The sequence below is a fragment of the Electrona antarctica genome (genome assembly GCF_951216825.1).
Source record: "Electrona antarctica genome assembly, chromosome: 20".
Lineage (NCBI taxonomy): Eukaryota > Metazoa > Chordata > Actinopteri > Myctophiformes > Myctophidae > Electrona > Electrona antarctica.
Window position 1 is genome coordinate 6,543,220 of NC_136801.1, and position 26,064 is coordinate 6,569,283.

At 44.3% G+C, this 26,064-nt stretch overlaps 1 protein-coding gene across 1 annotated transcript in view; it reads right to left on the minus strand.

The window, feature by feature from the left end:
• The window catches only part of eya1 (EYA transcriptional coactivator and phosphatase 1), a 75,948-nt gene that overhangs the window by 13,740 nt on the left and 36,144 nt on the right, over positions 1–26,064 (minus strand). The window contains exons 3-9 of the mRNA XM_079489298.1: positions 24,225–24,572; positions 15,064–15,305; positions 13,753–13,818; positions 12,099–12,176; positions 8,005–8,071; positions 7,474–7,619; positions 5,841–5,963 (exon numbers count right to left, since the gene is read on the minus strand). Of these exons, the coding sequence (XP_079345424.1) occupies positions 5,841–5,963; positions 7,474–7,619; positions 8,005–8,071; positions 12,099–12,176; positions 13,753–13,818; positions 15,064–15,187 (604 nt within the window). The 5' untranslated portion in view covers positions 15,188–15,305; positions 24,225–24,572. The remainder of the gene's footprint in view (positions 1–5,840; positions 5,964–7,473; positions 7,620–8,004; positions 8,072–12,098; positions 12,177–13,752; positions 13,819–15,063; positions 15,306–24,224; positions 24,573–26,064) is intronic.

The following is a 26,064-nucleotide window of genomic DNA, read 5'->3' on the forward strand; positions in this document are numbered from 1 at the left end:
ACTATTTGGGGGGTGGCGAACAGAGAAGGGGGGTGGGGTGGGGGGGGGGACAGAGCCTTCAACAGTATAGCCCTATCTTCCTACTCTTCCTACGTTATCAGTGATTGAATCTGCACTGATGAATGAAGAGGAGAGTGGGGTGGGGGCTCTCCAAGCGGTCCGAGCCCTCACAGTGTGGAGGAAGACAAGAGGCTGTTGTGTGTGAATCACTGAAGGGTGGAAGGAGTGGCGGGGCGGAGGGCGGGCGGGCTGAGGTGGTGTGGGGTAGGGGGGCGGAGGGCGGGAGAGCTGAGGTGGTGTGGGGTAGGGGGTTTGTAGTTCTTTTTGGGTGGTGGTGGTGGTGGTGGTGGGTGGTGGGGCGGTGCATAGTCATCCCAGGCAGCCCCCATGAATATGTATGCTTCTCCTTTTCTCCCCGCGTTCAAAAGAAGCACCTCGAAGGGAATGAAATCATTCAGGGGGGCTGATAGCATCTAATGGCTTAATAATATACATGACATGAGTGTGGGGTGGGGTGGGGGGGGGGGTGGGGGGGGAGTCACGGGCCCCGGGATACGACTGACCCCTCTCTCTCTCTTCAGCAGCCCCTCCACCTGCACTCTCATGTCAGGCTGGGTGAACCGCAGTAGGGGGAACTCACAGGCAGACAGCAGGCCAACAGGGAGAGGAAGACATGGGCTCATAGAAGGATCATAGAAAATAAATGTGGGTTGCGTGTGTGCGTGCGCGCGCGCGTGCGTGCGTGCGTGCGTGCGTGCGTGCGTGCGTGCGTGCGTGCGTGCGTGCAGTATGTCCGTGCGTGCGTGCGTGCAGTATGTCCGTGCTTGCATGCTTACAAACACCTATCAAGTTCTCACTGGCCTGCATGACAATACGTGCCACTGTGGTAACCTAGTAACAATATTCACACTGCAGCCATTTTGCTCTTACTCCATTCTGGGAGAGGATTAGCATGTCAAAGCTGGTCTTACTTAATAAAGAAAATCACACTCGTGTGAAGTGAGGGGCGCTCTTATCATCATACACCATCACATTCCGTGCTCAGCCAATCAAATCATCACATTCCGTGCTACTACAGACACACACACACACACAAAGATGTGCATAGGAATACATATACAGTATATCTATTACAGTATGTCTATTACAGCGACATCCTCTGACCAATCCCTCAAGGGCTAGCTCCTGTAAGCTTTACAAATATGACCCTTAAACTCTCCCATTCAAAGATAATTTCTCTGTGCATCCACAGGGGACATTAACCCATTCTGACCTGGGAACGATTCTACAAATGTCTTCTGAATCACGAGTTTTCTGAAAAACCCTGTTTCTATGTCAGTGGTTCTCAAACTATTTCATGTCAAGGACCCCCAGAATTATATGAAATTGGCCGCCGACCCCCATCTGAAAATATGTAGTTCCATGGACCCTCCAGACGCAGTTTTGAGTTAAAAACGTTCGCTCTGAAAGAATATATATATTCAAAGATTTGCGCCACATTTTCACGATTTAAAAAAAATAGCAGACCTACAAGTTCATAGCGCGGCACTCGGTGCCGCGCTATGAGCTTGTAGATCTGCTATTTTCCAACAGCTAAAGCATAACATAATGCTTCAAACACCAAAAGGGGTTCCCACCTAGTATGGATTAAAGACAGCTATTGCTGCTAGGATCTCTCCAAACCGCCGCTTCCCTGCATCGCCACGACCACTTTCTCCCACAGCCGTAGCATTATATGTCCCGTAGCGCTCAGTGAAACCGAAAGGGGGTCAGATTAATTTACTGTTCCTAAATGGGGGCGTAATTACACCTTTGTTCCCAGAGACAAACATAGAGGAGTTCTTTTCATCCTCTGGTCATTGGCCCCATAAGGAGAGCCCTCCCACACCGTGACAAACGTGAAGCAGCTTTTTAGAATGGGGAGGTGTGTATGTGTGCGTGTGGACTGTGGAGGGGGAGTAGGTAGGGAGGCCAAGGGAGGTAGAGAGGTGCGGATAGCAGGGGAGAAGGAAGGAAAGAAAGAAAGAAAGACAGAAAGAAAGAAAGAAAGAGAGGCAAAGTTAGTTACTGCGAGAGTGAGGTCTAGCCAACACCAACACGGGATTCCTGGATCGCTGCCCTCCACAATTTCCTATCTAACAAACCGTTGCCACTGCCGACGGGACGGTGCTTCAGCCAGTCGAGGACTTCAAAAATAGGCAAAAATGTTGTGAAAATTTGCAATCCACAATCTCAAAACGCATTCCAGCGTGTTTTGAGCTTGTAGATCAGCTATGTTGCTATTTGATGTACAATGTACAATGTACTTCAAATCTTTAGGGAAATAAAAGACCTCCAGATTACCAAGACAGATAATTTATTTGTCTAGCTTGTCCCCTCTTCCAGCGATCACATGTTGTAAACGGAAGATTACTCTCCACCTTCTTTTCTTTTTCCAAGTCTCTCTAACACTTTTCATCTGACATGTCTGTCATTTTGTTTGACATTTTAAGGGCTTTTCCAACAGAGAGAGAGACATAAAGAGCGAGACAGAGGAACGTCTGTTTTCTCCACAGAAAGTTACACATCCAGTGAAAGTCCCAACAAAACAAAACAACGAGACGGAGAATAAAAGAGAATCCATGGGTGGAAAAGAAAGGCTTTGAACGACAACAAATTAGCCTAATGCACAGTTCAAAAAGTCATAAAAGCTCTCACTCGTGGGGTTAGGGGGTTACTCTGTGGAGAACAAGGACCACATAAAAGCCAAGGGGACCCCTGCAAGCCCAGTGAGAATGGGGAGGGGAGGGGGGGGTAGTAGTGGTTGCGGTGGTAGTGGTGGCGGGGGAAATGGGGGGCCCTTGCGCTTCCCCGGGGGGCATGTTTTCTCTCTCTCTCCCTCCCCCTGTCCTGCTCCAGTTAGCTCACTCACTCAAGACTAGACACCATCCCTCACTTCTTCCCTCCCTCCCTCCCTCCCTTCCATCCTGCCTTCTGGCCCTGCAATTGGGAGTCCATTTGCTCTGCTTGATCAGTCCTCTCGCCACGGGCTAAGTCTATCATCAGTGCACAATATTTGTAGCAGAAGTTTGTATGCCCCACTTGGGAATAGGCTATCAAGTCCAGATGGGGCTCTCCTTTTAAAAGGCAAACCGGGGCCTTGACTCCTTCCACTCATACTGCCACTGAGAGACTGCCGAGAACCCAATTATTCACCTAATTAACATCTGCTTGGTCCTACCGTCGGCATAGCTTCTCTGTCTCTTTAACTACTTTCAACTAGGCATCCCTGTTTTGGGCTTGTCCTTATAGCTAAAAACTTTCCCAAATTAAGAGGAAAAAATAGCTAAAAATAGCAGATCTACATGCTCACAACGCATGATGATAATGTGACACGTTGTGAGCTTGTAGGTCGGCTATTTTCACACAACGCGTGACACAACGCGCCATGCAGAAACAATCCAAAAGGATGCGCTCAATAAACCATGATGAGGGTCCGTAACATCAGAGGGCACAGGCACGCCTTTGTTCTCCGTGCAGTTTGGTATCGCAACTTTAGCACCCACACAAAGCTCCATGGCATCAGACATGAAAGCCAAGCGCAGAAAAACATTAATGTAATCGTCCTTTCCCTTGACAGCTGGCCACAGGCTGGTGGCAGGGACACAGGGGTGGGCGGTGGGGTGGGGTGGGGTGTATCACATATAGACCCTGGGTATATGGTCAGACTCAGGACACCCAGGGCCTACAGCCCCTCTCCCAGGCAGATCAATACAGAGTAATGATAATGCTGTGGCCAAGGGCCAGAGCCGGAGTTAGAGAACACAAGGGCCACAATAGTGGTCAATCTGTCATGTAACATGGCTGTCAATTACTAACGCACTTAACGCTGTGTGGGGCATCCGATAGCTAGAGATAGCAGCAGGAAAGAGGGACGGGGAGAGGGAGCGAGAGTGAGAAGGAGAGAGAGAGAGGGAGACAGAGAGAGAGCATAATACTCAGAAGATGAATGGGCACATAACACTGTCATCGTGAGTTAAACCACTGAGGCCAGGCAAGCAGCTTGTACATTCTGCCTTGCATGCTCTCTGTCTCTCTTTTCTCTGACCCCATCTCTCTCTTTATGTGTGTGTGTGTGTGTGTGTGTGTGTGTGTGTGTGTGTGTGTGTGTGTGTGTGTGTGTGTGTGTGTGTGTGTGCGTGCCTCTCAGCTACCATGCAGCAGGCTGTGGAGAGCGCTGCAGATCTCTGGCTGCGGCCGACTGTATTTGGTTAAGAGGCGTGGAAAAGAGGCTTCCCTGTGCCACATCTGTTGCTGGGCGAGTGTTATTTATTGTAAGATGCTCTGGAGGCTTTTCAGCAACATGTGGAGATGTTCCTACGGTCACACGTTCAGACAGGCGAGAAGCAAGCAACAAGAAAAAGCGGGCTAGCTTTACTCTGGCACAGGTGCTGCCAAGGTAAAGGGCTGTGTGTGTGTGTGTGCATGAGCGTGTGTGCGCGTGTGTGTGTGCATGTGTGTGTGAGAGAGAGAGAGATAGAGAGAGATACAGACAGAGATAGAGACAGAGATAGAGACAGAGAGAGAGAGAGAGAGAGAGAGAGAGAGAGAGAGAGAGAGAGAGAGAGCGACAACTTGTATTTATCGACTTCAAGGCCATAAATCTCCACGGTCTCAGCTCTTAAACAAATACAAATACGATCACAGGGAGAGAAAAAACAAAAGGCTATGGCGGGGAGGGGAGGGTAGGCATGGCTGGTGCCTCTTAAGTGCCTGCCATTTTTCCATCTGTGTTGATTCGTTTTAAGAGGAGAGGGAGCAGTCGGGGAGGCAGCTCATAACGACTGCCCGGACACAGCCATCTGCCTGGGATATGGCGAGGGCCTCACGCATGCCGCCGAATCGTTAAATCAAGGACAGAGAGCCTTTCTCTCAAAATCTCCTTTAAAGAGAATAAATAAAAGTAGCTTGGTACGCTTGACCGGAGGGGAGAGGAAACGGGGAGAAATGTTTTTGCTGTACAGAGAAATGCAAAAATGTGTACATTAAGCAGCATTAGTAAAACAACGGTAAAAGAAGACCTTTGTACTTTGGGATAATAGATATTGAGGATCAAAGGGGAGAGATACAGTTGGTTTGTCAGAAAGAGTGAGGACAAGAGAAACAGGTCTTGTAGACAAGAGCACCCATTCTACCTGTCCTTCTAGATTCCCATCCAGTTTATGTATTTGTTACATTTTCATGACGAAAGCCATGCATAAGGGAGACTAATAACATTCAACAACTAGCCTATTCCCAAGAGGTATCCAGTTGTACTATCTGAGAGAAGAAATAGTAGAGGCAAAGTACTAGAAACGCTGGGGAATTGTAGTTGATTGAGGAAGTAGAGGAATTGGTGAGGTAGCAGATATGTTGGGTTGGAAGAAGTACATGAGATGGGGATTGAGGAAGTAGAGAAGTTGGCTATTGGCGAAGTAGAAAAGTCGGGGTGGAAGTGGGAGGAGGAGGGATTCAGGACGTACAGACACCCCTTTTGGTGTTAGCATTATGTTATGCTTTAGCTATTGAAAAATAGCAGATCTACAAGCCACCGAGTGGCGCGCTACAAGCTTGTAGATCTGCTATTTTTGAAAAATCGAAGAACAACTGACACAGAAACATAGCTTTTTCAGAAAACTGTCAGGATGTAGAAGACATTTTTAGAATCTGATCTCAGGTCAAAATGGGTCATATTATTGGGGGGAGGTAGAAAGACAGAGGGTGGAATAAGTAGATATAAGTTGAGTTTGAAGAATTTGCGATTATTAAGAAAGTACCAGAGTTTGGGGAGTACTGTAGGTGATTCATCACAACGTCCTCACCTTGCATCTGGTAGCTGTAGGGTGCTTGTCCCGTCTGTGGTGTGGTGAATTGGGAGCTGTAGCTAAGGAAGCCCGTCTGTCCCGGGGACTGGGCCTGACTCAGACCCCCCTCCGTCTTTATGCCTGCCCACAATGGACCTAAATCAGTTAGTGACACCAGATCTAGGTTTGATGCACAAGCAACAGTCAACACACAGGGTTCAGTTTCACCGGACACAGCAAAACGGGCACAGAGCCGTCTGCTTGTGTGTGTGTGTGTGTGTTATCACAGAATGGATGATCACTGATAATCGCTATTATCAGTCGTTTAGAAATATTAGATTGCATTAGGGTTCAATCTCACTGCAAAGCAGTTGTCTGCTGTGGGACAACTAGTACTTGGCAGTCAAACCGGGTATGGCCCGTACAGTGGTTCTCCACTCCGGTCCTCAGGGACCACTGGTTCTGCTGGGTTTTCCATTCTACCCAGATAGTTAATTACATTGGTTTATTTTTAAAGCAATTGATGGAAATTTACCGTTAAAGCTCTGCTGGATTGGAATCCTGTAACATAGAGGACACGCTCCAGTCACTGGCTCACACTAAAGGTCCCAAATGTAAACACAGAGTTGGGGTAAACGGCCTTTTGTTTTAGTGCCCCAACCATACGGTCAATTTAAATGTGTTTAAAAGTGTCTGCAACTGTTTTTAAACATGCGTGCTACATCACGCGATGAGGAAATGTTGCTGTTCTGTTCTGTTTTTGTTCATTGCTTTGAAATCGACAACACTGCAAATGAGGGTGGCCTCAATGTCTTTTTGGAGAATAAATAAAGGTTTGAATGAATGAATTCACCTGGTGCCCTTGTCGCTCTAGATATATAATCAGTGAGTGGTTATGCCTGGAACTCCGGGCGATTGCAATTAATGGTAAGATAGAAAACTAGCTGTACTAGTGGTCCCAGAGAACCAGAGTTGAAAAAAAAAGTATTAGGAAAGTATTATTATTTAAGATAGGCCATCAGTGAGACGTTGCAAATATAATAAAAAGGTTACACTTGCTAGTGTTTTGTTAGTTAAACTGACAAAGCGTTAGATTGAATCAGTCCCAAGGTAAATGTCTATGTTACGGCAGGTTTAACAGTTTGCCACCACTCAAAACAAACAGCATACATTCCTCTACATTATTGGAAAGGCTTTTTCAGGTCAAAGCACTACCAAAGACTTTGGACAAATAAAGCCCACCGTTGGCTAGTATGTTCTCTGTTGTTTCGCTCTATGTTCTCTGTTGTTTCGCTCTTGCCATGCCAGCAGGAAACCAGTTTTTGTTTTGAAATTTATATCGGTAATCTTTCAGATCTGTCGGAACAGCTTAATAAGCGGATTGTTGTGTGGCATTAGAGGACCACGTGCAGGCACTAAACAATGACTCAGCATCGCCCCGTGGTCTTTTCTTTATTATGAGAAAAATCTTGGTACTAAGCTAAGATTTGTCCTGATATCTGCCATGGGGAACAAATATTATTGACTTAGTGACTTAGATACATGTCATTGTACCACAGCACAAAGAGGATCCAGCCATGAGGAAAGTTAAAGGACATCTTTCAGCTTGTCAGCAAGGACTGGATGTCGATGTCAGTCAGTGAGATCTTACCATAGGCTGGGATGCCGTAGGGCTGGCCAGGCTGGGGGTAGCTAGCATAGGCTGCGGCCTGCTGCATTCCTGTGGTGTACTGCGTCTGCCCATACGCAGCCATATTTTGGGATGAAGGGGTAGGAAGAATATGTGGATATGTTCTGCTATTTGAGAAAAGAAACAAAAGGGGAAAAGTGAGAGAGGGAAGCAGGAAGACAGAGAGGACTGTATTTTACCCCAAAAACCATAACACAAACTTTTGCTCACTGACAAATTCTTTGTGATCGTGCTACTTAATCTTAAATACTGAGCCAAAGCTGTAAGGGAGATAGCATCACGTGGCAGATATACATGGCGAAAGAATAATAAATTGCAAAGGAAATTTTTGCAAGATAATAATTACAACAGATTTGGGAGTGCACAAACTGCAGACATCCAGGCAAACAAAGCCATGCGGAAAAAAGTCAATCTAGCAGAAGGATCTAATTAAAGTTCCAAATGAAGTTTGGATGCTGCTTATTTTTAAAAGAAAACTAAAAGAAGTCTTACTTGGAAGGGTAAATCTGCGGAGAGAACTGGTGAGTTTGTCTTGGGCTGAAGCCACTGGTTCCAATAGCTGAGGAGAGTTAAAAAGAAAAAGAGGCAAGCACATATTTAAACATTAAGAAATAAGGTAAATATTATCTTTTGCCAACAGAACTTCTGGATTCCAAGGAAGCCAGTAATTACATTGCATTACACTATTTATTTCAGTAACCTCATTTAACCCATTTTGGGCGGGAACCCCTTTTGGTGTTTTAACTAAGCATTATGTTATACTTTAGCTATTGAAAAATAGCAGATCTACAAGCTCATAGCGCGCCACCGAGTGGCGCGCTATGAACATGTAGGTCTGCTATTTTTTAAAAATCGTAAAAATGCGGCACAAATCTTTGAATATATATAGTCTTTTAGAGCGAACGTTTTTTTTATTTCGGCCTAACTGGGTTAAGGTTGAAAACCGGAGAGCAATAATGAAGTAAAATAATCAGGTAAGAATGTCAGATTTTTCTGCTGACCCGCGTATTCTGACTGTGAGATACTTGTGGGGCTGCCATGGCGACCAGTGGTGTAAACACACACAGGATGGTCTGAATCAGGCTGGGGCCTGTGGCTCTGCATGGCTGCCTATAGGGGCTTTAAACCCACAACCGCAGCACATTGGAAGTGACATCACTGATTGCAGGTAACGAGTGCTACTGCATAATCACTCCTGAATTAAACATGCTATCCGTCTGTGTGGTTCCACAGCAGCCCTGTTAAAATGTGGGGAAATCCCCCTCTAAGCATAATTATGAAGCTTCTCTTCTTCCCAGCTAAGTCCTGCCCGATGCGGGAGCTAACTATTTCCGTAGACAACGCCCTGGTAACGTCTGTCCCAACAGCCAGGAACCTTGGTGTTGTCCTGGACAGTCAGCTCTCGTTCAAAACTCACATCACAGCTGTCACTCGATCCTGTAGGTTCACACTCTATAACATACGACGAATTAGACCGTTCCTCACCCAGGAATCATCCCAGCTCCTAATCCAGACAACAGTCCTGTCAAAACTTGACTATTGTAACTCTCTCCTTACTGGCTTACCGGCATGTGCACTGAAGCCTCTCCAACTGATCCAAAATGCCGCAGCTCGCTTGGTCTTCAACCAGCCAAAATTCTCACATGTCTCCCCCCTGCTCCGCTCCCTGCACTGGCTCCCGGTCGCTGCCCGCACAGAATACAAAACTCTGATGTTGGCTTTTAAAGCAACCAAAGGTATGGCTCCCCCATATCTTGCCAGCATGATTGAACCCTACAAACCCTCCCGCGCACTCAGATCAGCCAACGCAGGGAAGCTGGAAGTACCCTCACTAAAAACGCCGGGACAACGCTCCACACGTCCCAAACTCTTCTCCCTTCTGGCCCCAAAACTGTGGAATGCACTTCCCGTTGCAATCAGAACTGCAGCATCACTCCCGATCTTCCGCCGTAGTCTGAAAACCCACCTTTTCAGACTCCATCATGGCCCATAGCACTTACCCTACCCCCCTTAGACAGCACTTCTTAGACTTATATAGCATTTGAAACAGACTTATAGCATGTCATGTAGACAGCACAATAAGTGCATTGTATGTAGTCATAGCACTTCATAGTATATAGTGTATAGTAGTCATAGCACTTCATAGTATATATGTACAGCATAGTATAGCATATATGTGTAGTTTATATGTATAGTGTCAATATATAGATATGTTCTAGTTATAGTTTATATGTATAGTGTCATTATATAGATATGTTCTAGTCACGTTCTTAGCTTACGCATGTTTCGCGATAAATGCTTTTTACATATGTGATGTATTCCCATGCTTTTTGTTCTTGCTTATTGTAAGTCGCTCTGGATTAAGAGCGTCTGCTAAATGCCTAAATTGTAAATTGTAAATTGTAAATTGTATGAATCACACTCAATTTTGCTTGTTTTGAAGCCGTAGTAAGAATCACGTTGCACACACACACGTTGTGTCCCCCCCCCCCCCCCCCCCCCCCCAGTTATTGCTGTTTGTTATTTCAGTTATAGCCTACTTGTGGCTGATTTATTCTAGGTTGCACATCGTGTTGCTAAAATAGCCAATACACAAGCTCACCACGTGTCGTCGTGTGGCGAGTTGTAACTTGTGATCTCGTAGATCAGCTATTTACGATGTAAGCAACTGAGTATACATCAGGCCTTAGTCAAAAATCCCTGTCGTGTGAAGTGATCGGTGCCTTTTATCACAATGATGATGTCAACAACATGATGTCCAATCATATGAGCACATTCCGTGCTCAAACGGACAGACAGAGAGACATACACACAAGGCTGTGCATTGGAGCGGCTGCACCGCTCAAAAGAATAAAATAAATAAAGGCTTTGTAGAACCAAATCATTTGAGAAGATGGTTAAACAAAACTTTCTAAATGCTATGCCAGTTATTCACATTTCTAAACTATGGAAGATTCATTGTGAAACGGTGCGATACAACTGAAATTCCAATGATCTACCTTAATGTTATTCAATATTTTTGACGAAATGGCATATTTTTGACGCCTCCTTTTGGCACAATTAAGCTTCCTGTTGAATGTAAAATACAGTTAAAAAGCGTGTCACGCTCGCTACCATTGCTAAATACAGCTGAGTAGCACCAGTTCTGAGGCATTTGTGTAATTGGTTGTGACATGTAAAATAAGGGATTCGGGTTGCGGGGGAGTAGCAACTGTATGTAACTGTACGCTGTAAGTCCTCACACACATTATTAATATTGAAACACGTTTCCCACATCAGCAGCACCTGTCCTCTGGAAGAAACCTGGGCTCTTTCTGAGCGGAGCTTTGGGTTTCCCCGCGGAGGATAAGGGGGTGTACGATTACTACATTTCATTAATATTGTCAAAAGACAAAAGTCGGAGCCGTGATTTATGTGCTTCTAGCGTCAAGGTATCAAGTGTTTGGTTAAACAGTCGCGGAAATGGGGAAAAATTAGCGGCAAGCTAAAGCCATGTGCAGTTGTTTCAGGGACAGTGGTGTGATGGATGCGGAGCTGATAATCATGTGTTCATAGAAACACTATAGATAGTGCTACAGGTAGTTGACGCAGACAAAAATAAATCTATGTGCAATCAAATTTGGACATATAAAGACATGAAAAAAATCTTTTTAGGTCTGGGTATTAGCCTATATAACAATTCCCCTTAGTGTGTGTGTGTGTGTGTGTGTGTGTGTGTGTGTGTGTGTGTGTGTGTGTGTGTGTGTGTGTGTGTGTGTGTGTGTGTGTGTGTGTGTGTGTGTGTGCGTGCGTGCATTTGATAGAGCGATAGAGTAACAGCCCATGGAGAGAACTATGGCCACAGAGACACCATGTCACTCCACCGACAGACAGGCACAGTGCAGGACAGGTCATAATTCAGTGTGCACGCACGCACGCACATACGCACGCACGCACGCACGCACGTACGCACACACACACACACGCAAGCAAGCAAGCTCAGCACATTAAGTATGCTGACATAGGTAAAGTGTCTATTCGTTAAATACTCACTTTTAAACAAATACAGTACACACACACACACACACACACACACACACACGCACACACGCACGCACGCACACTATAGGGGCTCCATTTTCGTCACCGCTAAACCCCTTATCCCTAAACTTCTTTGCCTCTTTTTACTATTTTACTATCAACTAGCCAATCTACATTGACACATTGTGAGCTTGTAGACTGGCCATTTTAACTATTCAAAAATGTTTTGCAAAATAGTAAAAAGAGGCAAAGAAGTTTAGGGATAAGGGGTTTAGCGGTGACGAAAATGGAGCCCTAGGTGTTTTAGTTGCAGGGACAATTCCTGGGGGCCAGCTTATCGGTCACACATCTCTGGACTCATCTCTCACAAATCAGTTCTGCTGCTGTGTGTGAGAAGCAGCGACACACACACACACACACACACACACACACACACACACACACACACACACACACACACACACACACACACACACACACACACACACACACACACACACACACACACACACACACACACACACACACACACACACACACACACACACACACTCTAACCCCCTCACCTGTTCCTGAGAAGCTGTCTAGGGAGGCGTCCGCTACAGAGGTGGTGATATCGCTGCTGCTCATTGGCTCTGATTTAACTGCAAACAAAGAAGTCACACTGTCACCACAGGCACCCAATCACAGACTGCAACGAACAGAAGAAGTCAAACTACTCCAAACTATACAGGCTGACTCTCACACTCACTATAGAAACAAGACTGTTTTGAAAATACAGTTAAAGTTACTTCAAGGTAAGAATAAAAACAATGGCAGGAGGGAGGAGTCAAACAACCCTCTTCACTACAATCTTCCATCCAAGACTATTGGCCAAATGGATTTCATTCTTAAATATCACTTATATGCATTGGTTGTATAAAGGCCATGCAACTGTAAACAAAAATGCATCATTTGGCAAGGAATACAGAATAAGATTAAACTAAGACTTACTCAACAATGACTGAGATGGTATCATTTCTCATAGTAAAGCTGATTCATGCACATTATTTGAACAATTCTACAACAGCAATATAAGCCAAACTTTATAGTCTTCATATAGCACATTTAGCCAAACATTAAATTAAATTAGTACAATCAATTCAACTTTGGATTTATATTTAATGGATGTATTATTTAACAATTACTTAATGGCTTACCCAGTGTTTAAAATGTAGCATATGGGAGAAATAAGCAAACATACATAGTCAGAATCATTGGTTAAAAAAGAAATAAGGAAAATAAAAGATCCCGTATGGACGTGCAAGCACGATTGAAATGTCAAGACAATGTATGGTGTATAAAATCTTTTTAAGAGTGTAGCGAACGCTGTTTGACCTTGGCTCCCTTAAACAGCTACAGCGACAGCTCTGCACAGACAATTTCACAGCTATCTGACAGCTCAGGAATCTTTGAAATCAATCCATTTCACTTCAGGCAGGCTGGGGGGATTTTTTTCTCTCTCTTTTTTTTTTTTTTTTTTCTTTCTTTCTTTTTTTTGGCAAAGCAAATTCACTATGTGGGCAAGGGAGTCATGCTCAGTGGAATCCCTCATGGTTGAAGAAGCCATTTGCTGTCATGTTTTACATGTTTCCGCTATGCTCTTTCTGCGCGGAAACATATGTTGACGGGGAGCGTGTTTTTTTTTTGTGGAACAACACAACGGTGAAAGAAATTATAGTGACAGTGCATGCACAAACTGTCACTCACTCAGGTCACACAAGGCACACAATAAACACTGTATTTAAGGGAACAACGGCATGGGGACATTCAACGAAAAAAGGTAAAACAAATTATGCACAGTACTGTATGGTATAATATGTCCCACAGGCTAACTACTCATCAGCAGCAGTGGACTCAAGTCAATCCAATGTCAAACCATGCTTTCAAAAATAATAACACAGCAATTAAATGCCAACAAGTCTCTGAATGAAAGGAACAATAGTTGAAGCAACTTCGTCTTCTTCTCTCTCAGATCAGATCAGATCAATTTTGTGTCTGGGAGATTTTTTTTTTTTTTTTTACAAATTGAATTTGTGAACATTCAAATCTCATACACCAAGGAAAAACCAAAGCAGTGCATTTACTTTTGTGATCTCTCTCTTTCTCTTTCTTTGAGTCCTGCAGTTGAAACCAACACCAAGTATTGTCCTTTCATTGTATCACCGGTAGAAGACAAACCTGCAGCGGACTGTGAGTTAGAGCCTAACAACCAGTCTGCAGTGGTAAGCATTGTGATGTTATCACCTATATGGGAAAGAAAGAATGGCAAAGGACACATGACAGTGTGCACCATGTCTGCGGGTCCTCTGTCTGTCAAGCACAGCCTATTATAAGGAAAGAGACCATGGAGCCACGACTACACAGCTAATTTAACTCTGGAAGTGTACAGTTGGGTGCCACCGATATTGTCCCTTATCATTTGACCCATTTAGGCCTGACCTCAATTTTTTTTTAAATCCTTCTAAATCCTCCAGTTTTTTTAAATAAATATTTTCACGATTTTTCAAAAATAGCAGACCTACAAGCTCGTAGCGCGCCACTCGGTGGCGCGCTATGAGCTTGTAGATCTGCTATTTTTCAATAGCTAAATTATAACATAATGTTTAAAACACCAAAAGGGGTTCCCGCCCAAAATGGGTTAACTGTCCTTTTGCGCAGATCACGCAAACCTCAGCAAAAAGAAAAGGACAATATCGATGGCCTCCAACTGTACAAAGGGACCCTTACAGATCCATTTGTACACTCTCAGAGTCGAATTCAATAAACACTCTGAATTTTACTGCGTATAAACTAAATTTCCTTCCTAAAAATTCCATTATAGTGTCGGGACGTTCTTTTTTCTACTGACGTGAGCTGCTGCTCAGTAATATGGGCTGCATGACCGCTTGACTAAACAAGGTCTCAGCTTTGAATGTACCTACAGGCCCATCACCTGAGTAAATAGGTGTGTACACTTGCACACTACAAACCACATGCAAAACAACATCGTTTTCATGCTATGGGTTTTTGAATAATTACATAGTAAACTTAAACAAACTGCTACAGTGATAGTCTCTGTAAAGAGAAATCACTCTCAGTGTCAGAATATTAAACTGAAAAAGGTACAGAATGAACAGAAATAGTCTACATTGTAATGCTCCGAAATAAATCCTCTTTGAATAAAAGCATTTCCTCCCTCGCCCCCCACAGCTCCATATTTCAATCATATATAGTATAATTGCCCGTTTTCTGACAAAGCGTGTAACATTTTACACACCGTATACCGCCTTGCATAAATTCTGTGGCAACTGAAGACTTCACACACACCACTTTACGGATGCGATAAACGGTAAACGCTGAACCTTCAGGGTTAGAAAGTCCTACTCTGTTTCATGTCGAGAGCCACAATATCCATCAGCCAGCCCTCCCTATATATGTTAACCTGCCTTCTGTACTTAGGATAGCAGCGCAATAGAGCACGTTAAGAGGAGCAGCCCCGTGCACACATACCTTCAGCGCCATTGGGGGTCATGGAATTGTTATTGATATGGGAGTTGTCGAGGTTGGGACCATTAGGCGATTCGCTGCTTCCACTTACTCGGCTGTGAGGACTGGCTAGATCCTGCATTTCCATAGACCTGACGAGAGACAAACACGCACGGGCACGCACACACACATGTACGTGGACATACACACACAGACGTGCATGTATGTATACACGGACCGCAGGCGTACGCGATCACACGGACAATCTTACACACGCACGCATACACACACGTCCGTTTGCATGTACGAGGACATCAAAACACAGACACACGCGCACGCATACATGCACGCACATAATATGCACGCATGTCGCACACACACACACACACACACACACACACACACACACACACACACACACACACACACACACACACACACACACACACACACACACACACACACACACACACATTAAAATAAATTACAAATATCACTCCGGCCAGAAAAGACATACAGCTCTATTCAGTATGCACTGAACACAGTATGCACATAATGTGGTATTATGGATTTTTTGGGGGGATGTAAGTAAAATGGTAATGTTGGAATAAAGTGAAAAATAAATTATTATTTGTAGACCACTGATGAGGGGAAGAACACTTCAACTTTTTTTTTTTTAATTTAAGCATTTTATGCACGATTATAGGGAAAACTACACTGTAATATTAGGTAATGATTCAATCAAATACAGATTACAAAATCATTACTTAAATTCTAGTAAACAATTGTCATAAAATTCATAGGAAATTATAGGACAAAATACGCCAAAAATTAAAATAATAATATTTGCAGGCATTGTGAACAGAAACCTTCCAATTTCAACAATCACAAAGCAAGTCCAACGCTTTACACGATTGTAAACCTAAATGTCATATTCCAATTTACTCTGATGCATGTCAAAAAAGACAAGAAACGGCCATAAGTGTGTCTCTTGCATTGCATGTCATTGCAGACTGTTAACAGATGTTCCCTTGGTTTGAGGCTATAGCTTAATGTGCTTGTTAAAAGTGCAGCACTCTGCTTGATTATAAGGGCCCTCTGCCTCAGTGATGGGAGATGAGAAGTTCACCAGGCATTTTGTTTGCTCTGGCAAGCTCCTTAATTGTTGCGTGTGTTTATACTGAGGGCCACGCCACTAAAAACATTATTCTATCTTCTCATTTGTGTGCTCTGAGGATTTGATCAGGCGTAGACAATGGAGTAGATCAGTAGAAGACAGGCACGAGTGATTTGAAAAGCACGGCCACAAATCCTGGCCTCTTCTTATTTGTCTTTGCCGCTGTGCCCAATGCAATAGTGAGTTAATGAAATTACGAGAAAGATCTTTTGTACATTATACTGTCACTCCAAATTAGATTTAAAAGGCTTCCCGCGATTCTCTGCTATCGATAAACACTGGCCCTTTAATATTGGGCCACAAAAGATAAATGCACAATATTTCATATAATTCATATAAGTGCTATCAGATGCCATCAATAATATGCCTGACATGAGGAATAGAAAGATTGAATTATGATATAGTATATATATATATGCATGATATTTAAGATGATAGTATGATATAATTATTCAATAATAGATGCTGCCGGTAAATGTATTCATTTTTCACAGTTTAAAAATGTAATTTAAAAAATATATAATTTTCACGTAACATGGTACAACAAAATACTAAATAATAGCAACAATTTAAAAAAAATCATAACCAGGAGCAGAAAAGGCCAAGCCAATCATCTTGACACCATCCTTTCCCCACAGGTATATTCATTTTCTCAACACCTAAGAATCTCTCGCCTCACAACAATACTGAAAAACACGAATACAAAGCACTACAGTAACCTCCAGACTAAATTGCCACAAAATTGCCACATAGATGGGATATATTCCCATCTAATCATATTTCCATCCATCACGCACTCCCTCAAACTAATTCCATTTCCTTGTCCCCTTGTCCCCAGAACTTTTTTGCCATAAGCTAACAGCTAAAAGGGCTCCAGTGCATCACCAATCAGACAACACAGATTGAGCAGAGAACGGCTGACAACTCCTCAGCGTCTGAGGCCATCCCACTGTGCCACGCACTATACGCAGGGAACCTGTTTTGGCGCTGATTCAACTCTGCTCTTACCTGGACCTGGATGGTTTAAAGTCCTCACAAGCCACACAACTCTGTCCCTCTCTCTCTTTCTCTGTCCCTCTCTCCACCTGCCCGGGCAGAAACAATGTCCCTCCTTGTTATTGCAGCTCGATGTCACAGTCCAGAGCCATCCGTGACACAAAAGTGGTTAGTCTGAGAAAACATTATTGTTATTCTGCAGCAGAATGGGAAGAGCAGGCTAGCCGGGGGAAACAGAGGCACACATTGTGTTTTCCGAGCCTCAGCCTCGCTGCACTGTTGTTTCCTCCTTCAGGGCCCTCCCCTCCTCCCTCCTCCCCGAGCGAGGGGAGCGCGGCCAAATGACGGAAAGGTGATTCATCATTGGTCTACGACAGCTGCAAACTGGATTAGCCCTCCCCCAATCAACATGCAAAAAGGCTTAGCCAAGGTAAGCAGGAAGGGGAGGGGTGGAGTGGGGGTAGGTAGATGATGGGTTGGGGGGTAGTGGTGGTGGTGGTGGTTGGGAAGGGGGGGGGGCTTGCCTGCCTGAGGTAGCCCGCTGCCTGGAAGGGGGGAGATGGGACTTGTTGAGCGGAGGTGAGTGGAGCGTGACATCCCCAGCATCCTTCAGCAGATCTTTCATCCGCAATTGACACTATCTGAAATTTATCAGCACTCCCCTCTCCCCGGCACACTGACAGGTCCTAATGACCGCCAGGGCCGCTTCCCGCGGGGGCCTGCCCCTGCCTGGGGCAATGGCAACAACATAGCACAAGCTCCCCACCACGACCACTCACAAAGGAGAGACAGCGATATACAGGTGTGTGTGTGTGTGTGTGTGTGTGTGTGTGTGTGTGTGTGTGTGTGTGTGTGTGTGTGTGTGTGTGTGTGTGTGTGTGTGTGTGCGCGTGCGCGCATGTGTATATAAACACACTTTATACATGTATACAGTATATAGTTCACATTTGCAATATATGTCTGTTTCTTGTTTTATTGCTCAAAGTTACTTTTTCTGCATGTGCATGTGCACGCCGACACACACGCACGCACACAAGCACACACATACACACACACACGCACACACACACTCACACACACACACACACGCACACGCACACGCACACACACACACACACACACACACACACACACACACGCACGCACGCACACAGACGCACACACGCAGGGGCCCTTCAGAGGCCCCCAGATCAGTGATGCATCTCAGACAATGAGGCAGACTGGAAATAAGAACACGGAGCGCATATGGAGGCACATATGTTTCCTATGACGCTACGAATGCCTCTATTACTCTCTTTTAGCTGACAGTTACATTTTGCTGTCCACTCTCCTGCTCCGCTTGCCTCTCTGCAACATCAAGCGCAGCCCATATACCTGGCCGGCCATAACACTACATCAGACCTGACTCTGGCCCACCGCGGGAACGCAGGGTCCAACAGAGGTCAAAGGTACTCAACTGGTCAGGAAGAAGCCAGGGGAGGAGGAGATCGAAGAGGGAAAAAAAAGACACATACAGTCGTTTTCAAAAATCCTGGCATGAATTTTTAATGGCCGACTGTTTACATGAACCAGGGTAACCTGAGCTGCGGGGTCTTACGGTTCTTTTTTTTTTTCCTCGACAGGCTTTGCTCTTCGCACCACCAGGGCGAAGCTTTCATGAATACCATTCCAGCAGCTTTTTTACAGTTTGTCTAGTACTTTCCATGTCGCTTTTTCGAGGCTCGGCCATTTTGGCAAAAAGAAAAAAAAAAGAAGAAAAAAAAAACGTATATTTTATCGTCACTCTGTGGGCGACAGACAACAGCCGTGTGTCCGCAACCGCGGCCCTGCCGACCGAGGCATGAAGGAGCGAAACGCAAAGATGTCGACGGAGTGGGAAGGAAGGGGGGGGGGGGGGGGGGGGGGGGGGGGGGGGGGGGGGGTGGAGGGGAGAAAAAAAGGTCTGCAGAGGTAAAAGCTATAAAGAAGAAAGAGAAACACATTTTTGCCACAGCACATTAACAACGATCAGAGAGGGGGAAGTGTGTGGGAGCAAGAGGGAGAGAGAGAGCGATGTGTGAGAGACAGAGAAGAGGCAGAGGAGGGAGAGAGAGAGAGAGACATAGGAGGGGGAGAGAGAGAGAGAGAGAGAGAGAGAGGGAGAGAGAGAGATGTGTGAGAGACAGAGGAGAGGCAGAGGAGGGAGAGGGAGAGAGAGAGAGAGAGAGAGAGGAGAGAGAGAGAGAGAGAGAGAGAGAGAGAGAGAGAGAGGGAGAGAGAGAGAGAGAGAGGGAGAGGGAGAGAGAGAGATGCGATGCTGAGGGCCTATGAGGCCATCTCCATGCTGGTGTCTTAGCTGCACCGCATGCAGCTCCAGACAGCCAGCAGGTGATGCATGCAGGCCAGGTGAACGTGTGGGTGTGGGTGTGTGTGTGTGCGTGTGCGTGTGTGTCTGTGGGTGTGTGTGGGTGGGTGTGCGGGTGGGTGTGTGTGTGTGTTGGGGGACGGGGGACGGTGGGCAAAAGAAGAACCACTGCTTTAAAAGCAAAAACAAGCCCTAGCTGCTTCTTGCACTGCTAAATATTTATTGTTTAAAAAAAGACAGCATTCAGCATCTTTGATGTGCCTCTCAGTTCAACCTGAACCGCCAGGTCTTTGAAGCTAGCAGAACAAAGCCAGGCTAGATGAAGCGTTGGAGGTGTCATCAGGCAAGAGGGAGAGAGAGACAGAGAGAGAGAGAGATAGAGAGAGAGAGAGAGAGAGAGAGACACACACACAGAGAGAGAGAGAGAGAGAGAGAGAGAGAGAGAGAGAGAGAGAGAGAGAGAGAGAGAGAGAGAGAGACAGAGAGAGAAAACATGCTTTGCTCGCGGTTGTTTGCAAGACCTTTAGTTTCGGTTTACTTGTTTCAAGACCTGCATCTCCATTCTCCAATGACAAAGACAGCCACAGTTAAGCTGTTAGCATTGATCATCTTCTTATTAAATATATATACACACCTATTATTTTTTTTACAGTATGTATGCAGTATACGATACAGTAATACAGTATTACTACATGTGCAAAGTAGTTAACAGGTTAGTTAAAAGCATTTCTTTGTAAAGGACTCTGTTTGATTTAAGGAATATTTGACATGGAAAACGGTCAGACGGAAGATGACCTCGCGAGAGAAATGTGAGACATTTAAGGAATTGTTCTTGGATGCGTTTTTTTTATTGCCCTTCCTCACTGCCCATGTACCACAGATAATCATTTTATAGGGCACTGAGTACATATTCCTTTGAATTGTACAAGACTACGTAAGCCATGTGTTGCGAGTTACACGTTTTGAAAAACAATGCTTTAATCAAAATAACTTTAAAACAACTAATCCCCACTTAAGCTGGTCAGCTGAATCCACATGGTGGCCCAGGAAAAATAAATCCACTCGCAAAGAATGTTAGATGCAGACAACAATTGGACACAGATGTGTGTGGAATTAGGCACAGTTTACAAAATGCTACACTTCACTTGTATCTCTAAATGTGGCCGAAGGAATGAGGGCTGCCAACAAAATGCAATTCCGATTTCTTTTCTTTTTCTTTTGGATAAAAATGACCATTTGAGATAATACAGTATAGGCTATAATGCAGAACATTTATAACTAACACAAGACAAAGCAATACATCCTGGTAAATTACATTATAATGTATATTTGAAACAATAACAGTTTACAATTTATCTTTGTATTTGTCTTGGTCCAATGTTCATTTCTAAAATATGTTTAGCTCTTATTTATTACTGCAATAATAATCAAATTGCCGTTTAAACACAACTTGGGGGAAATTAATAGAAATATTTGTCTACGTTTTGATTAATGTAAACTGTATTTTTGTAAATGGTATCTAAAAGCACAGTGCTGCACACAAATAAAGATTGAATCTGTTAATCTCTTATCTGTTAATCTGTGGACACACACCATTTGAAATGTTGTACTTGTATGTAATTAAAACTCTAAATCTAAACAGATGTGGTGTTTGTTGATGTGCAATTTGTCTCTCTCATTTTGTTAAATCTGACATGGTGCTCTGCAGCAATTCACTGAATAGCTACATTAAATCTGTTAATACTGTGCTCTTCAACCCTCCAAATTATTTCCAGAAGGCCAGTTTGCCTTTGAGGGCCCATCAAGTCCAGATTTAAGGTAGACATTTTATCACACGCCTACTGCTGTGACCACCACAGAACGAGAGGCTCTTCACCACTGAGGGTAGGGTAGTCCTGTAAGTGACTTTCTCTGAAATATACATGTATGTTGGTTATACTAATGGTTGTTACACTTCTCAAAACATGAGATAATGACCTGGAAGCTTAAATATGTAACAGGAGCAAATTAAGTGGACATTTTACATAATTTACGGAAGCTGCCTGTTAGGATGCTACTGTCTTTTTATTTTTTAAATTCTGTCATTTGAAAAACAAAAAACAAAAAAAACAACAACAATGACAATAATCTGTGATAGTGCATATAGTAGGAACAGAACAATGCACAACAAATACTTCCAAATACAATTTCCTTCAGTTTGAAGTAACTCACGAGTCAGTGGCTTCCTTTTTTTATCTTCTTAAACGCAAACACGATTGCCATATACAAACAAACACAAGTGGGGTTTAGTGAGGGAGGACTTGCGATGGCAATCAACAGAGATCCTCAAACCTCATTTCCTGCTCTTTCAGCCATATATTCCAGATCCAAACAGTGGCGTGTTCACAAAATAACACCCCACGGTATTTAGTAAACAACCTCAGCCCACTAATCGCCTACTATGGGCTACTTAGGAGGAGGTCCTCTCTATTTCCTCCTTCTCTCTCTCTCTCTCTCTCTCTCTCTCTCTCTCTCTCTCTCTCTACCTCTCTCTCTCTCTTCTCCCTCACTCTTCCTCACAAACAGCCGAGTGAGGCTGTGTCAATTAGCCCTCTGCGTCTTTCAGCATCTTCAATCTCCACCTCGGAGATGCAGGAGATATACGAGAGCTCGGCCCCGGCTAGACGTGTCCATACGGAAGGCATCGGGGCCGTGGGCAAACAATGCCTCTGTCAGCGCCAACCACTCCAGCTTCCACATTGCAAACGCACGCAGCTCTGCTTCGCAGAGCCGGGGCCTGAAAAGAAGGTTTGCGCGATCTCTCCCTGCTGTGCACGCCTTACTAAAGCAAATACACACACCAGGGCAAACAGCCTCAAATCAGGCTGCTCATTATCTGTTAATTGGATAAATAGAGTTATTGTGTGCAGTGAATGGGTGCAGCAGGCGGCTGCGCACGCTGTTGTGTTTGTCTACGCAGGGAGGAGGCCTCACTGCAAGCAGCGTCGGCTCATTTATTGCATCCTAACCACTCTTATTTTGCTCCCTTTCATCTTCTAACACAGTCAGTCACACACACACACACACACACACACACACACACACACACACACACACACACACACACACACACACACACACACACACACACACACACACACACACACACACACACACACACACACACACACACACACACACACACAGTTCTGAAGAGAGAAAGAGGTGTCGATTTGCAAATGATAAATGTGTGATGATAAAAAGGAGCGGGGGAAAAAGAAACACAATTTCGGAGACAAAATCCCCTTACACACATGCACGCATATATACGCACACACGCACACGCACACGCACACACACACACACACACACACACACACACACACACACACACACAAGCGCGCATACACACACACGTCATATACACACACACACACACACAAATACCCCAAGTGGTGATCTCGAAGTCTGTGATCATCACACACACAGTACATTAAACCAGAACATCCTTCAATTACGCTGACTGGTAATTACGGCAAGCCAATCATCTTCACTACATTTACAGAAGGGCCTGACCATGGAGAAGAGATAGAACAGGAGGAACAGAGAGAAACAGACAGCGGTCGGTCAAGCCTTGGGCCTGTTGTCTTGGGAGACGTTGAGGGCCGAGAGCAGAGCCTCTCAGGTCTCCTCACGGCATTCCATGGCCTCAGCAGATGGCATTAGATGTCAGCTGCTTTAACTGTGCTGGTTTTGTTTGTTCTGCCAGCCGAAAAAAGGTCTCCTGCATACAGGGGACCGGCAGGTTTTGCTTGCCGGGATCTAATACAGTATGTATGTATGCTGGGCCGAGCATGGGTGTATACGCTAACTAAGAATAGGATCGCGCTTCCACTTTTGTGTTTTGACGGTTTGTGATTTTTTAATGAAGAAGTGGAGTGTTATTTCCCTTAGAATTTTAGAATTTAAGACGAAGACTTCTGTTTTTAACAAAATTTTGTCTATGTCGATTTGTAATTGTAGAATTTGTAATTTCTAGACGAATTACTGTGAACACAAATCTGTGACAAAGAAGATCATCAAATATGCACAGAGGTGCTAAAATGTACTTTAAATGCTTTGATTTTGTTTTGTTTTTTTAATGTATTTTGTATTTTTTGTTGTGACATATTCGGCTGAGAGGTAATATTAGGTAAATCAGGTAAATCTATTCAACAGAAGGGCATAATTTTTCAGAGGTTATATTTGTATTCATGTTTTATTATCAACAAAAATATAAAGATAATAATGATGAATGATTAAATTAAAATCCCCGATATTACATCATATTAATTTCTTCCCAAGGAAATTGCACTGACAATGACAATTGTATTTATATTAAAATTAAGGTAATTACCTAGTAAGTAAGAAATATATATATTATTGCACTGCTGTCATTAATGCTTTTATTTGTTTTTCACACCCTTCTTGCTTGAATTGAATTTCTAACATGCTGACGTGATGTGATGCTAATGCCACATTAACATTTTGACACCTAACATAATTCTCTCCTCACACTGTATATCATCATACAGACACTAATTTCGGGTAAATCCTACAAAACATTTGGAAATTAGATAAAGTAGGACCAAGGCAGTTATAGCACACAAACATGCCTGACATCATGCAAGAATGCAAATTCATACTCACTACAATTATGGATGAATCCCCGTACTTTTGCGTGTATCCCTTGCTTTATTTTTCTCTTTTAAAAAAAAAAGAAAGAAAAAAAAGAAAAAAGAAAGAAAGAAAGAAATCTTCTGCGAGGCAGTCGGGTCAGTCAGTCCAGCAGAGAAAGTTTCTCTTAATAAAGGAGATCTCGTGTCGGTGTCGGTTGGAAACTGGCAACAAATGATGACCCCTACCAGACAACTTTTTTCTTTTTCATTTTAAGTGTTGGAAGCCATGGAGCCCCGCGCCGTATCTCAGGAGACCGAGTCCTATAGCGAGAGAACGAGAGTTGTCCGATAACTGCTTCAGGCAGTGCCTAGCGAGTGTCTGTGGACGAGAGAGGGGAAAAAAGAGAGAGAGAGAGAGAGAGAGAGAGAGAGAGGGAGGGATAGAGAGAGAGAGGGAGGGAGGGATAAAGGCAGTGAGTGAGCACAGGGTTGGGAGAGCGAGAGGTTTGGTGCTGCCGCTGCTGTTCTAAAAGGCAGAAAAGTTGCTCTCACTCTCGTTGTGTGCTCTGCGTGTCTCTCTCAAACATACACACACACTCACACAGGAAGACTTTGGCCACAAAGGAGGCACGGGGGAGTTGCGCCTCACACCAGGTCCCCATATGTCATTCACTCACTCACAAGCTTTAAGCAACAGACAGACAGAGTCCCTTCTCCAGATTGTATCAGAGTAGGACTAAGACAATGAAATGGAAGGCCTGCCTGTCCTCTGGATCACCAGGCTCAGCTCACACACCCCGAGGGCCTGAAGACTTTTCTTCTTATTCTTTCTTTTCCCTTCCCTCTTGTTTTTGTTATGTTTTTCCTTTCACCACAAACCACTTTTTTGGGTTGTGTACTCTCTCTTTCTCCCCCCCCCCCCCCCCCCTCTCTCTCTCTCTCTCTGTCTTGTGTCTTAGGTCAATGCAGGATCTCTATCCACCATAAATAGTCTAACATGGGTTTAGGTCATTAGCTGTAGGTGATGGGGAGCGGGGGGCTTTTCTCAGTCAGCGGCCAGAGCGTCCCCCGCTGTAGACATAGTGGAAGTCCTCCGTCAACACGTACGCACTGCGTCTGTGTGCAAGGTAATGACTGCCTTCTGTCCACTCCATGTTATTATGTCAACTGAACTGTTCAATACTGCCACACGAGGCCATGCTGCTGCTGCTACTACCACTGATGAGCTTAGACCATCATTCCACATCCACCCGTTACTGGAGCAGACATATCCAGGCTTTTTGTTTTAATGTGCCGTGCCATTCCTAACTTTATTTTGCACATCCCCCCACCCACCCACACACACACACACACATACCCGCCCTCTCCAGACCGGCAAAGACATCCGTGCTGCGTTATGAATGGTTTAAAGTGCAATGACCCATTCCTTCAAATTTGCTTAATTACAGGTAATAAACCAGCGGGGCGAAATGCTAACTGTAACAATGAAAAATGAAAAGCTAAGAAAGAGGAAATCATGCATTAGCTACAGTAAAGAGGTGCTGAGAGAAAAAGAACACCCACGCCCAGAAGAATGGAACAGTGTATTTGCAGCAGTTAGCCTACGCATCCACTGCATGCACGGCATGTTGTCTCCATTACCTACCAGGCAGTCAGTGGGTGATTTTAAAATGTGAATGAGTATTATTTCAAACAGGCATTCAGATTTCTGAATACTTCATATCGTTGCGTTGCGGAACTTGCGTGTGACGTCACACAACAAAATCCCTATGAATTAGATCATTATTCAATGAAGACACTTCCTTTGGAACGTCGAAAGTGCTGTGGTTAGAGCATTATCGTCTCTATTGGGTGTCCAAAGCTGTTACTTT